The 13428-nt window shown below is 40.5% G+C and overlaps 1 protein-coding gene and 1 pseudogene across 3 annotated transcripts in view; both read right to left on the bottom strand.

Annotated features, from left to right (window-relative positions):
* Positions 1 to 3818: 3818 nt before the first annotated feature.
* On the bottom strand, positions 3819 to 3934 carry LOC111732383 (annotated as a pseudogene).
* Positions 3935 to 6177: 2243 nt separating this feature from the next.
* LOC105306643 (cytochrome c oxidase subunit 6B1) overlaps positions 6178 to 13428 on the bottom strand; it is a 10140-nt gene continuing 2889 nt past the window's right edge. Inside the window, exons 1-4 of one of the 3 annotated variants that reach the window (XM_011381785.2) lie at positions 13077 to 13184; positions 11372 to 11488; positions 10130 to 10230; positions 6178 to 6363 (exon numbers count right to left, since the gene is read on the bottom strand). In XM_011381785.2, the coding sequence (XP_011380087.1) occupies positions 6310 to 6363; positions 10130 to 10230; positions 11372 to 11477 (261 nt within the window). In that variant the 5' untranslated portion in view covers positions 11478 to 11488; positions 13077 to 13184 and the 3' untranslated portion in view covers positions 6178 to 6309. Of the gene's footprint in view, positions 6364 to 10129; positions 10231 to 11371; positions 11517 to 13076; positions 13185 to 13428 lie in introns of those variants that run through there. The other 2 variants (XM_011381786.2, XM_011381787.2) reach the window with 2 other exon arrangements.

Below are 13428 nucleotides of genomic sequence, written 5' to 3'. Positions count from 1 at the left end.
GGAATACTGAGAGTTCTGTACAACTAGGCGGTGGGAGAGGAGGCCAGAATAGCAGTCAGGGCCCTCAGAAAGCATTAGAAGGACTTGGATCCTACTAACACCAGATCCACAGACATCAGGAAGACTGCGTGAGCCTCTAAGAATGCCCGGCCAATGGATCCCCCCTGCAACTGGCCCACAGGCACCTCCACCCCTATGGGCACCTCATTCCCACTCCCACTCCATGGCTGGCTCCCTGTGCACACCTCTGAGGGCTGTGAGAGTGAGCCTTTGCGGACAGCTAGTGAACATGTGCAGAAAGTCGGCCAACTCTACGGGATTGAGAGAAAACACACAAACTTGAGCATTCAGCACAGCTCTAGGGAAAGCAAATGGGAGGCTGTCAGCATTTGGTCTGGCTTTGCAGGATTGAGAGAAGGCATACAATCCTAAGAATTCCACCACTCCCACCCCCAAGAAGAAACAAGAAGTGTGGAGCAAGTGTATCCATAGAAAAGGTCCGAGAAAGCCTCAGAATTCCTACCAGGGATGATGGAAAATACTTCTCACCTGAAGCCAGTCAGTAAGATTGGCAGAGGGAGCGGGGTGAACAAGTCTTCAAAAGCAAAGGCAGCAATGCAAGACTTCAAGGTACATGAAAAGTCAAGGAAATATACCACCACCAAAGGAACACAGTAACTGACCCTAAAGAAATGGAAATCTGTGATTTGTCTGATAAAGAATTAAAAATAGTTGTTTTAAGGAAGCTCAATGAGGTACAAAAAAAAAAAAAAAAAACACAGGAAGATAATTTAATGAAACCAGGAAAACAATATATACATGAAGTGAGAGGTTTAACAGAGAGACAAATTATAAAAAAGAACCACATTCTGTAGCTGAAGAATACAATGAGAAAAAGGCCAATTGAAATTACCCAGACAAAAGAGAACCAGGAAAAAAGAATGAAAAAGAGTGAAGAAAGCCTATGTGAACTATGGGATACCATTAAGAGAAATAAATTATGCATTACTGGAGTCCCAGAAGAAGGGAGAGACAAAGGGGGAAGAAAGCTTATTTGAAGAAAAAACAGCTGAGAACTTCCCAAATCTGGGGAGAGATTCGGAAATTCATGTTCATGAAACTCATAAGCTCCCCCCAGATTTCAACTTAAAAAGATCTTCTTCAAGACATAATAAAACTGTCTAAAATGAAAAATAAATACAGAATTTTAAAAGCAGCAAGAAAAAAAATGTCTTCACATACCAAAGAACTCCTATAAGGCTATCAGTAGATTTCTCAGCAGAAACCTTGTAGGCAAGGGGAGAGTGGGATGATATATTCAAAGTACTGAAAGCAAAAAAACTTCCAACCAAGAATACTTTACCTGGAAAAGTTGTCCTTTATAAATGAAGGAGAGAGAAAGGCTTTCCAGACAAACAAAAACTGAGGGAGTTCATCATTACTAGACCTGCCTTTCAAGAAACGCTGGAAGGAGTTCTACAAGCTGAAATGAAATGCTAAATAGTAACTTGAAAACATGAAAATATAAGACACACTGGTCAAGATAAGTATAGAGTTAAATTCAAATACAGTTGATCTTTGAACAAGTTTGAACTATGCTGGTCCACTTATATGCAAATTTTTTCAACAAGTTTATAGTCAGCCCTCTGAATTCCAGGGTTTCATATCTGTAAATTTAACCAACTGTGGATTGAAAACAGTATTTTCAATCTGCAGTTGGGAATCCATGTATGCAGAGGGCTGACTTAATTTATACATGGATTTTCTACTGCAGGGGAGTGAGAGAGGGTGTCAGTGCCCCAACCCCAATGTTGTTCAAAGGTCAACCGTACTCTTAATACCATAATAACTGATGTGTTAATCACTTCACTCTGGTACAAGGGTTAAAGGACAAAAGTATGAAAATAACTATAGCTACAATAATTCATTAAATTTATTAAATATGGGAAAAGTAAAAGGGTAGAGTTTTTGTACGCAGTTGAAATTAAGTTATCAGTTTTACTGAATTTATTAATTCCAACACTTTTTTGGTGGAATCTTTAGCATTCTCTCTGTATATTAGATCATTATCTTCAAACAGATGTGGTTTTTTTTTTTTTTTTTTTTGCCTAATTTGGCTAGAACTTCTGGTACTATGTTCATAGGGGTGGTGAGAGTGGGCACTTTTGTCTTGTTCCTGATCTTAAAGGAAAAGCTTTCAATCTTTCGCTGTGGAGTATGACGTTAGCCGTGGTCATGTCATATATGGTATTATGTTGAGGTATGTTCTTGTTATATCCAACTTGTTGAGTTTTTATCATAAAAGGATTTTTTTAAATACTTTTTCTCTATCTGTTGAGATGATAGGATTTTTATCTTTTATTTTGTATTGTGGTACAACAGGAAGGTGCTAACTTTGTGGAAGCTCAACATCTCACATTCATGGTGGTTGTTCAGTGCTTCCGTCTGGAAGTACATCATGTTTGGTTGTCTCTTGGTGATGTTTGCAGCCATTGATATAAGGCTTAGAATCAATAGGGATTGCAAAATGCTGATATTCTTTCTTTTCTTCATTTATTATTTGGAATACCATATTAAAAAAAGAGTAATATACAACCCTACTGTAAAGCTAGCTATATTCAATCCTGTAAAATGTGGGAATGTGTTGAGTTGAATACAATGAAACGAGGGTGTACTATATCCAAATTTACATTATCACAGTTTTACTGTACTAGATTACTCATATGAAATCCCTTTCTACTTAATATGCCTTGGGAGGTTTGTTTCCTGCATTGAACCCTCTTCTACATAGATACACTAAAAGGAAACCCATAGCCACATGAACTGGCAGGGGGATAGAAGTCCAATTTTTCTTTTCTTTGTTATGCTTACCAGATTTTTTTTTCTTGACTTTTTATTTTTTGATTATAGTCAACATTCAATATAATATTACTTTCAAGTATACAGTGTAGTGGTTAGACATTTATATAATTTATGAAGTGATCCTCCCAGTAAGTCCAGAACCCACCTAGCACCATAGTTACTACAATATTATTGACTATAGTCTGTATTTCACAGTTCTGTGTCTATATTATAACTGCCAATTTGTACTTCTTAATCCCTTCACCTTTTCCATCCAGCCCCCCACCCGCCTTCCATCTGGTAACCATCGGTTTGTTCTCTGTATCTATGAGTGAGTCTGTTTCTTTTTTTTTTTTTTATTTAAAGTATCAGTTTCCTTACTTGTAAAATAGGGGTCTTGATTACCTATGGCTCACTGAGTTGTTGGAAGGCCTGAGGTAAGTCAGGTAATAGGCATGGTACCTTTAGAGTAGTTTTATACCCTGAAAGGTAAGGTAGAATCCTGTACTCAACTGAAACAAGGTAGATGGATGAGAAATGGTGTTGTAACAGTCTCCTGTGAGAGAGAGAAACTGCCTCATTCATGGCAGCTCTTTGCAAGACTGCTTATCTCCCTTTGTTTCAGGAAGAATCACCAGTTCTGCTGAGGTTCAGGTCAGACCTTAGTTAAGTCTTGCCTATGTGGCTTATGTGGAGATGTGTAAGGTTGTCAGGGTGCCATGCTGGAAACACTCCCCAAAGTACCACCCCACAGGTCACTTGCCAATGACAAAAAGGGAAAACGGATCTTTCCAGAGACAGCTAGTGGCCACCATTTTTCCCAGGAATAGACCAACAGGGCAACCTGGCATCAGGCACCTCCTGCTGGGAAGCAATAAGAAGACAAACGCAGGAAGGATTCTTGCCAAAAATACTTAACCTGCTTCTAATTAATCAGGTTCTTTTTAAAATTATTATTATTTTTTTATTATTATTAATGCCTATAGCACCTGGTCTTCCTAGGTGGTCTCCCATCCAAGTACTAACTAGGCCCGACCCTACTTAGCTTCCAAGATCAGACATTGGGCTTATTCAGGGTGGCATGGCTGCAGACCATGGACTGTGGCTCTACTAGGGTGCGAACCCAGGAACCTCTGCGAGTAAAGCGGACGTGCTAACCGCTACACTATGGAACCACGTCCTCAATCAGGTTCTTCTAAAGAGCTAACTTCCAGTTTATATTAACTACAGATAACAGTAGAAGCTAAATAATACCATGAGGAAACGATAAGGCAAATCCAGATTGGGGGACATTCTACAAGCCAGCTGGTCTGGCCTCTTTAAAAATTCCACCTTATGAGGGTGGGCAGGGTGGGGGTGTGTGTGGCTATACCTAAAAACCAAAAGCAGAATGTGAACCTTGATTGGACCCTAGTACAAAAAACAAACAAACAAACAAAACCCCAAAAACCTAAACAACAATTTAGGGTACAATTTGAGAAATCTGAATATGAGATATTAGGGAATTAGTTTTTCTTAGGAGTGATAACAGTATGAAGGAACATGTTGTTTTTCAGAGACACATGTTTACGTACTTTAGGATGAAGTCAAGATGTTTGGAAACTACTTTTAACTGGTTCAATAAAAAATAACGGTACACAAAGTAAACATGACACAACGTAAACAATTGTTAAATGTATAAGTGGTGGGCATAAGGGCAAACATACTATTTGTCCTTTTTTTATGTGCTTGAAAATTTTCATAATAAAATTTTGAAAGGCAGAATAACATATTTACAAAAATTCCTGCCCCCATGGAAATTATTCTAGTGGTGGGGGGACACTTATCAAGGATGAATAAGTAAAATACGGGGAATATTAATGGTAAGTGCTAAAGAAATAAAAGGAGTGAAGGGCTGCAAAGTGCGTGGGAGTTGAAATGGTAGGTTGAGTGGTCAGGGAAGGCGTCACTAAGTTATGTTTGAGGAAGACCTTAGTGCAGGAAGGAGCGAGCTGTGTGGATACCTGGGGGAAAAGCATTCCAGGTAGAGCACATAGCAAGCACACAGGCCTTGAGGCTGGAGCCAGGCTGATGCGTTGATCTTCTCATTTACTCAGTTCCTGTCACCCTGAAGAGGCCAATGCAGTATGAACCACATGAGCAAAGTGGTAGATCAGTGAGGAAACAGAAGAGCCATATCAAAACTTTATCAAATCAAATACATGTAAAGTATGTATACAGAAACACTTCTACATGTACAGGCTAACCGAAGGAACACACGGGCAACTGTTAATGCTGGCAGCCTCTGGGCAGAATTATGTGACTGGGGCCAGGGCAAGTCCCCCATCTTGAGTTTTCATTGGATATCATTTCCTTTGAAATTATTACTATATTCCTTTTTAAATTCTTTGCTATTTCCAATGCATGCCAGAAGCTTCTACAGCCCCTCAAAGTCACTATGCATACATGAGGGTCTCGTTTACAGCCCCTTCTCCTCATAGGCTGCCATTGGAGATCCCTTCCTAGTGCCATTTTTCCTCAATACACATCTTTCCTCTGCACATCTGAAAATCCTTCAGATAAGTCTGTCGCATAACCATTTGAATGGTCTTGAAGAAACACCAATTTGGCCACACATCTTGGTGCTCTAGCTGGTTACACTGTCTTAGGAGTTCCCTGTTGACAGGTTTGGTAGATAATATTTTGGGTTGTTATTGTATGGCAATTCTTTTGGGGGCATTGAGAAAGAACATTTAATTCAGCCTACTTAAATGACTTCCAATCATCACCATGATCAACATGAAAGAGGAGGCCCAGAATATAGAGAGAAATTACACACTGTGCAGAAGACTGCTTATTGGATATTATTATGAATTGTTAATTTCTTAGGTGTAATAATAGTACTGTGATTATGTTTTTAAAAGCATGTATCTCTAAGAGATACATACACTTATTTCTGAATAAAATATGATCTCTAGGATTTACTTTAAAATTGTCTAGGGGGGAAGGGAGTAATTAGAGATAAAACTGGTCATTTGTTGATAACTGTTGAAGCTAGGCGATGGGTATGAGTTTTTATTATACTATTTTCATGTGGTTAAAAAATTATATGTTAAAAAATGTACAAATAATTAAAGGAACATGCAGATAAATTTTAGCATATATAGGGGCTTGAGTCTATTTCATATAATCACTCACTCTACTGTCTGGCACAGAGGAAGTGGTCAAAGTTTGATAAAATAAAAATTAAAAACAAAATGAAACAAAAAAATAATCACTCTGAAGCCCCTCTTACTGGTCTAGGCACTATTTCCAACCTAGCTTCTTGCTCATCATCCAGCTCTTTCACACATAGTCTTATACTTTTCCAACAAGTATTTATTATTAGTTAAAACACGATTTAGGATCCCAGGGTGGGATGTACCCAGGTCCACCCTCGCTTCCCTGGGAGAGGGATGGAAGACAGAGGAGAGGTGGAGTGAAGCCAGTTCAGATCTTCCCAGGAAATGTGCCTTCTGCCCGGCGGTCATCCCAGGTTGACACCTGTGAAAAAACAGCCAGTGTTACTCCTTTCCTCTGTGGGGAAACCAGATGGGTAGACTTCTTTGTCTTCCTCACTTTGCCCACCTGTTCATTTCTTCAGTCAGTCAACAAGTAACCCTAGTACCTACACTGTTCCAGAAGCTAGGAAATCAGCAGTGACCCAAAAAGACAAGGATCACTGTCCTGAATGGGCTGACATGAACTGACTCACTATGGTACAGAGCTTCTAAAGAGTGGCTGTGCAGTGCTTCAGGGTCAATACTCAAGGACGTTTGTCAGAATAGAAGAAAAAAGGGATACTAGGCATTTTTGAAAAAAGTAAAGCTGATCTATGCTCTAGCATGAATGGCTCTCCAAGATATACAGTCAAGTTCAAAAAGGTGCCAAGTGGAATATGGAGTGTGATACTACTGTTGATCACACATGTACACATACACATAAAAAATGATGGAAAAGCCGATATCACTGTTAACACTTCCCAAAAGTAACACTCTGCTCCTTGTGGACCTTCCTACAAGCAGCCAGAAGCATATTATTTACATACACATACACACACACATTCACTCACTCACATTTACATGCTACACAGTAGAGGCAGTGGATAAAAGCACAGATAAGAAAGACTGAATCTGAATCCCCACTCCATCACTTCCTAGCTGTGTGACCTTGGGCAAATTATTCAACCTTTCAGGGCCTCAGTTTCCAATTCTGTAAAATGAGGATACTCATTCCATTTTTTTTTAGCATGTCTGCCTTTATTCTGATATAAAGCACTTACAGTGTAGCTGGCCCATACCATATGTGTCTATTTTATTTACATACACATAGACCACATCGCAAATACTCTGTTTTAAAATACACACACGCAAATAGGGCCATACTATATACTGTCCTGAAACTTGCTTTTTCCCACAAGTCTCAGAGCTCTTTCTATATTCTGTCATGTAGATCAAAATAAACATATCATCATTGACCTAACTTTGGTTGTTTCCAAATGTTCCCCATTACAAACAACTCTGCAATGAACATACTGTATGTGCACATTTTTGTAGGATATCTAGGGTATAATTTTTTTTCATTTTGAAAGATCCTGCCAAACTGACCTCAAAAGTGACTGGATAGTTTATGGAACTACCAACACTTAGCACTACCAACCTTCATAAACCTGTTATTTTAAGCTTCATTTGCCTGATGACTTGAGTGGGATGAATATCTTTTCATGTCTGGGATTCATCTAGATTCTCTCAATTGTCTACAGTCCACATTTCTAAGTAGGAATTTCTAAGTTCCTGGGCTTATGTCCTCACCCCCTTTGAAATTAAAGGATCAGGCTGGTCTAGTTCTTTGGTATATTACCCTTTGTCCAACAATCTCACTTCATGAAAAGAAACTAAGGAACCCTTTCAAATGGCGGCAGGGAGGAAGATTTTCCTGCAATGGAATTGTACATTCAAGGATCATTTAAAATAGTGAAAAAAGAATGTGTCTAGTTAAAGGGGAAGGGAATATCTTTTAACTATTAAAGATTATGGCTACCCAATAATTGAGCATATTGCACTGACATGAAAATGGGACTACAATGATGTCAAGTAAAAAAAAGCAAAGTACGAAACAGAATCTAGAGTATGACCCATATCTACATTTTAAAAAGTACATAAAAACACACCTACACATATGCATAATCAGCACACAGAAAAGGAAGTGAAGATTTATACCAAATTCCTAAGGAAAGTTAACTTAGGACTCAGAAGGGGGTGACTAGGGGACTTTCACTGTTTACATTATATAAATCTCTCATTTTGAAGATTCTACAAAAAGTCAGTGCAATTTTTCATGGAGAAACTAAAGGTTTTTTTAAACCAGAAAATAAAAGATAGTTGGAAAAAATGTCTTAAATGCTCACATAGGAAAAATGCTGAACTCCCGCCCCCATATACTGGGATTAGAGACTTATTAAAAAACAAAAAACAAACAAACAAAAAATACCATAGGAAACATCTGGAAGATGCTACTGGCGAGGTCAGATGAGAGAGACATTTTTCTGCCTCTTCCTCTATTTTTTAAGTTTCTGTAAAGTGATTATACTGCTTATAAAAAATAAATGCAATAGCAATAACAAAACACCTATATTTACTTCACCAAGTTTTTAAAGTAAAGGAACCAGGGCTACTAGGTATAAACGGACCTGTGCCAAGTGCATTTACATACAGCCCTAACAGGGCAGACACAGTTGGCACCTACGCAGATGAACCACACGATCTAATGCTCCTCAAGTAAGGGCAGGCCCAGGTCGTGGTAACTGGGGTGTGGGGCAACACCGGCACTGGAAGCATGATCCTAGCATCCTGTCCACCACACACCCAATGCAGGCCCTGAGGCTGGAGGGGGGATATTAGGAGATCAAAACATCACGTTACCAAAGATCATCCAGGGTCAAGGAGAAATCCTGAGGGCACAGGGTACTCAAAGACACTTGAGACAGTGTGGCCAGAAAGGTGAGAAGAAAACCAAGTGAGCCGGGGAAGAGTGCCATTAAGGCAATTTGTTCTCAAGAAATAAGCCCCAACAATGTACATCGAAGATGCTTAAAATACTGAAAAATTAGAACACAATCTCCATCAAAAGGAGACCAGTTAAATAAAAGCATCTGTATTACGCATTGTATATGCTAATAAAATGAATAAGGAGGATCTATATGAATTGTCATTAAAATAAAAAAAAGGCTCCAAGACATACTGACAAGCCAAAGTTATAAAACAGAATATATAGTATGACCCATACATACATACAAAGTGCCACAAGCTTATATATGATAAATTTATATATAGAAAAAAAGGGAATCAGTTACAGTAGTTACCTCAGGAGAGAGGGACTGGGGAACACAAGAGGGGTTCTACTCTTTATTTTACTGTATTGCTCACATTTGTTGTTTTTTTTTTAAATGATTACTACTACTTTTGTAATAGTATCGTATTTTGATTCTAAGACACATGGTATTTCATTTTAACATTGCTGAAATCGGCACTCTTGTTATATTCATTTCCAGCATTAAAAAAAAAAAAAGATTGGCACATCTCTCAATGTTTCTTATAGTCAATGGGATCTTTGACTTGATGAATTAGGATAATGTTAAACATAAACTCTTTATTTAAAAAAGAGGGTATGGCAGAGAATTTTAAATAGTAACAAAGGCCTAGTCAGATCACGGCTAAAAGGACTGCCTTACTGCATTTGTATTTTTTAGAGATGCCGAGGTAGGTTAGGGTAAAATGACATGTCTGGGATTTGCTTCAGAAAACTTCAGCAAAGGAAAAAAGAAAAAGAAAAGAGATAGATGAAGGATATGTGAAAAAATCTTGATACAACTCAATTTGGGTAATGGGTATATTTGGGGTCACTGAATTATTCTCTCTACTTTTATGTATATTTGAAAATGTTCATAATATAAAAGAACAGGATGCACAAGATGGTGAGCTCCACAGGGACAAAGACACTACACTGAGTACATATCTGCAGAGTACATGAACAAGATGGATCTAGCAAGAAAACTGCCCTGGTTGCCTTGGCTAAGAGCTCTGAATAATTGAGAGTCAGTTAAAGAAGGAAAGGGAAGCAATTCTAGGAAGAAGAAAGGCCAAGTTCCATGGATAGTGTGATGCTCTGTCCTCCCTCTGCCTCTTGCAGATGAGCTCCCACCACGTCACCACACTCCCCTCTCCTAGGACCCCACTCAAGCATCCCAAGGGCCTCAGTAAGAGTCACATACCCAGGATATGGGGCAGAGGGACTTGTACACACGCCGGTACCATTCACATACGGAGACATCACCCCCTTTAGCGGTCATTGCCTTCTCACAGCGGTGGAAGTCTGTGAAAAAAGAGATTCAGGGTCAGCCCAGACAAAAGGCTGGACGCATTTCTGAACAGAACTCACAGAAATACTTTTAGAGTATTTCAGAGTATCACAACCAGTTATACGAACACACAGATACAGACACAGACACGTTTCACAAAGAATGCATACCCTTACAAGCGTACTAAAAAGGGCTAGATAAACCTCACTAAATTGACTTGATAGTCCCCAGAGAACTGCTGTTCAACTTGAAAACCCTGGGGTAAGGACTGATGGGGCAACATGATGTGCATGTTTGGGGACTATGGAACTTCAGAACTGAGGCAAATGAAGGGGAAGGTGGTCTTGATGCTAAGATGGTGGAGTCTGAGAGAGGAAGATAGGAGGGGGATAATCTGGATTTTAACAGTAGGCAATTAATTTTTAAAAAAATTACTACAGGTATTCCATTCCTGGGCACATTCCCTAGAGAGAAAAGCATCCACGTGGACATCAAATTACATCTATAAGAACATTTATAGCAGCATCATTTGTAAAAGCCCCAACATGGAAACTACTCAAGTGTCCACGAATAAACTGGAAAACTGTAAAGCAGTTAAAATGAACGAACTACACAACACAGTATAGAACAATCTTCAAAACTGTTGATTAAGAAATCTAAACACGAAAGAGTAAATACGGTATTTATAAAGTTCACAAATGCAGTGAGAAAACCAAAATGTGATTCCCTTAAGTCAGTAGAGTTACATCTCTAGTGGGGAGAGTGGGGTGTTGTGTTCAAGACAGGGCCCACAGTAGGCAGGGGAATTCAGAGTCCTGGTAATATCTACTTTTCTAACCAGGTTATAATTACACAGGGGTTCACTTTAAAATTATTAATTTAACTGTATATTGTTTTCTGTACTTCCTGTATGTATGTACATCACACACACACAAATAAACCTTTAAAAAAAAAAAAAATCACGTAGGAGCAAAGTTTGTGGCACTGGCGCAGATCTTGAACACAGCTGGTGACAAGGGGCATGGGCCCTGCGAGGCAGGATGTCCAAAATAGAAGAGCGAAAGCCTGGAATGCATGGGTCCTAATGAAGCAAGAGGTAAGCAACTTCAGGTGTAGGACCAGGGGAAGGTCTGCATTTCTCCATGCCTTGCTTACCCAGGTAGTTCTGCCAACAGTTCCTGGTCTGGTTCTGGTTGGGGAAGCGGCTGTCAAAAGGGGCAGTCTGGTAGTTCTTGATTTTGGTCTTGATGTCTTCTGCCATGTTGCTGACTCCTGGAGGCAAAGAGTGCTGGCAGGCATTCTAGGGGTGGGGTTGGTGGTGGGGGGAAGGCTGGGCATGTCGGTCCACCTATGCCCAAGTGGGGCTCAGACACAGAAGATGGGCTGGGTATGAATAAGCCACCACACCCTCCCTCTCAACATATACACACAGAGGTGAAGGGCAGGGCAAATCCATACACCTAAATGTGGAAGTCACAGCAAGGTCTGAAGAGTCAACTCCTAGGTAAAATCAGGCCTTATCTGTCACAAAATAACACTAACACTCATTGAGTGCTTACTACAGGCCAGGTGCTGTTACAGATGCTTTATTCCCACAGCTATCTTAAAAGGTAGGAACTATTACTATCACTGTTTCACAGTCAAGGGACAGTGATTTAAATGACTTCTCAAGGCCATACAGCATACAAGTGGTGGAGCTGTACTCAATCATTGACATAATCTACATTGCAGAGGTTCTTAACGTCTTTGGTGCCATGAACCCTTCAGAATATGTTTGAATGCATTAAAAAATTGCACATGCTCACAAAGAAAACCAGTTTTATGTCGCTGAGGATTTATTAACTACCACAATTTTGAAACAATCATGAGTGTAAATATTTTGTGACACCAGCAACCATAACATGATTGATATAAGATGACCTATGATTTTGAATGCTGACAGTCACAGATGCTGCCACTACTACTCAGGTTGCTGTTGCCATATCTAACTGAAAGAAATGCTACATTCCAATTAGAGGTTAGTAAAAATACAGATGTAATTCTCCCTCCCCATTCGAGTACTAACACCCCTTGAATTCTATCGATTCTGTGGACCCAGGATTAAAATCCTCTGCTATGTCTCTTGTGAGATGACACACAGTTTTCACCAAGGAATGTGAAAAAAAAGTGTCTATTCCAAAGAATTCGAAGAGTAGTGGGATTACATTGAGGTATGCAAATTCAAACATCCAAGGTAGTCTAGGTGGGGACCTAGGGGACCTGGGGGGAAGGAGGGAAGTGGGACTAGGGGTGGGAGGATGAAAACACTAGCCGCTGGGATACAGACGCGGTCGGAACAGTAATGTGGGGAGAGATCTTGACCCGCTATCTGGGAGTGAGAGTAGATCCTGGGAGTGAGAGTAGATCCGCGATGACAATGCGGCCTCTTCAACATCCAAGGGGTAGAGGAGGGGCCTGACACCAGGGAACTAGGATGCAACCCAGGCAAGCCGCGGGGGGCCACGCTTGTGGCCGGGTGATTAAGAGCACTGCAGTCTAAACTACTGAGTCCAAATACTGGTCGCTGTCTAAGGAGCTTAATATCTCTGCGCTTCAGTTGCCTCACTGTCGAAAAGGACAATCACAGGATCTACTTCATAGGGCTGGAGGGAAGACTAAAGGAATTAATATAAGTCGCTTGGAATGTTGCCCGTCATTAAGAAAGAACTAAATAATCGTTTGCTATGACTACTAATATAACAGGGCCCCGGGAGGCTGAATGCCGCCGGTCGAAAACCTCATCTCATTCTCGGGGAAACTACGGTCTGGTTCCTCAGTCTCCCAGGAAAGGGCATCGGATTCCCGAGCTCTCGACACTCACCTAAAGACGCCCCTGAAACAGCTCGCAGCTCAATGTGACCCTCAGCAAAGACGATTCCGCTTGACCGGAAGCGGAATTAAGACAGGCCGGAAGCCGGGCGAGGCGGGCTATAGGGGAGTCTTCCACGGGGCTAGAGCGCCCACGGAGAGGCGGCCACGCCCATCCATGTGAACTCCGATCCTCTATAGGACTGAATGCCTGTTCATCATCACCTCAGACCCAATCACGAGCTTGCGTTGCATTTGGAAGGGCTCCTAGCTGGGGCTTGGGACGCCACCTGGTTCTAGGTTCTTGTCACCTCCCTGGCTTTACTTGGAGAAAGGCTTTCTGGGTCCTGGGGCTGGCTGGAGAG

The sequence above is a fragment of the Pteropus vampyrus genome, unplaced genomic scaffold (assembly GCF_000151845.1).
Source record: "Pteropus vampyrus isolate Shadow unplaced genomic scaffold, Pvam_2.0 Scaffold452, whole genome shotgun sequence".
NCBI classification, from domain to species: Eukaryota; Metazoa; Chordata; class Mammalia; order Chiroptera; family Pteropodidae; genus Pteropus; species Pteropus vampyrus.
This window is presented reverse-complemented; position numbering and strand designations above follow the sequence as displayed.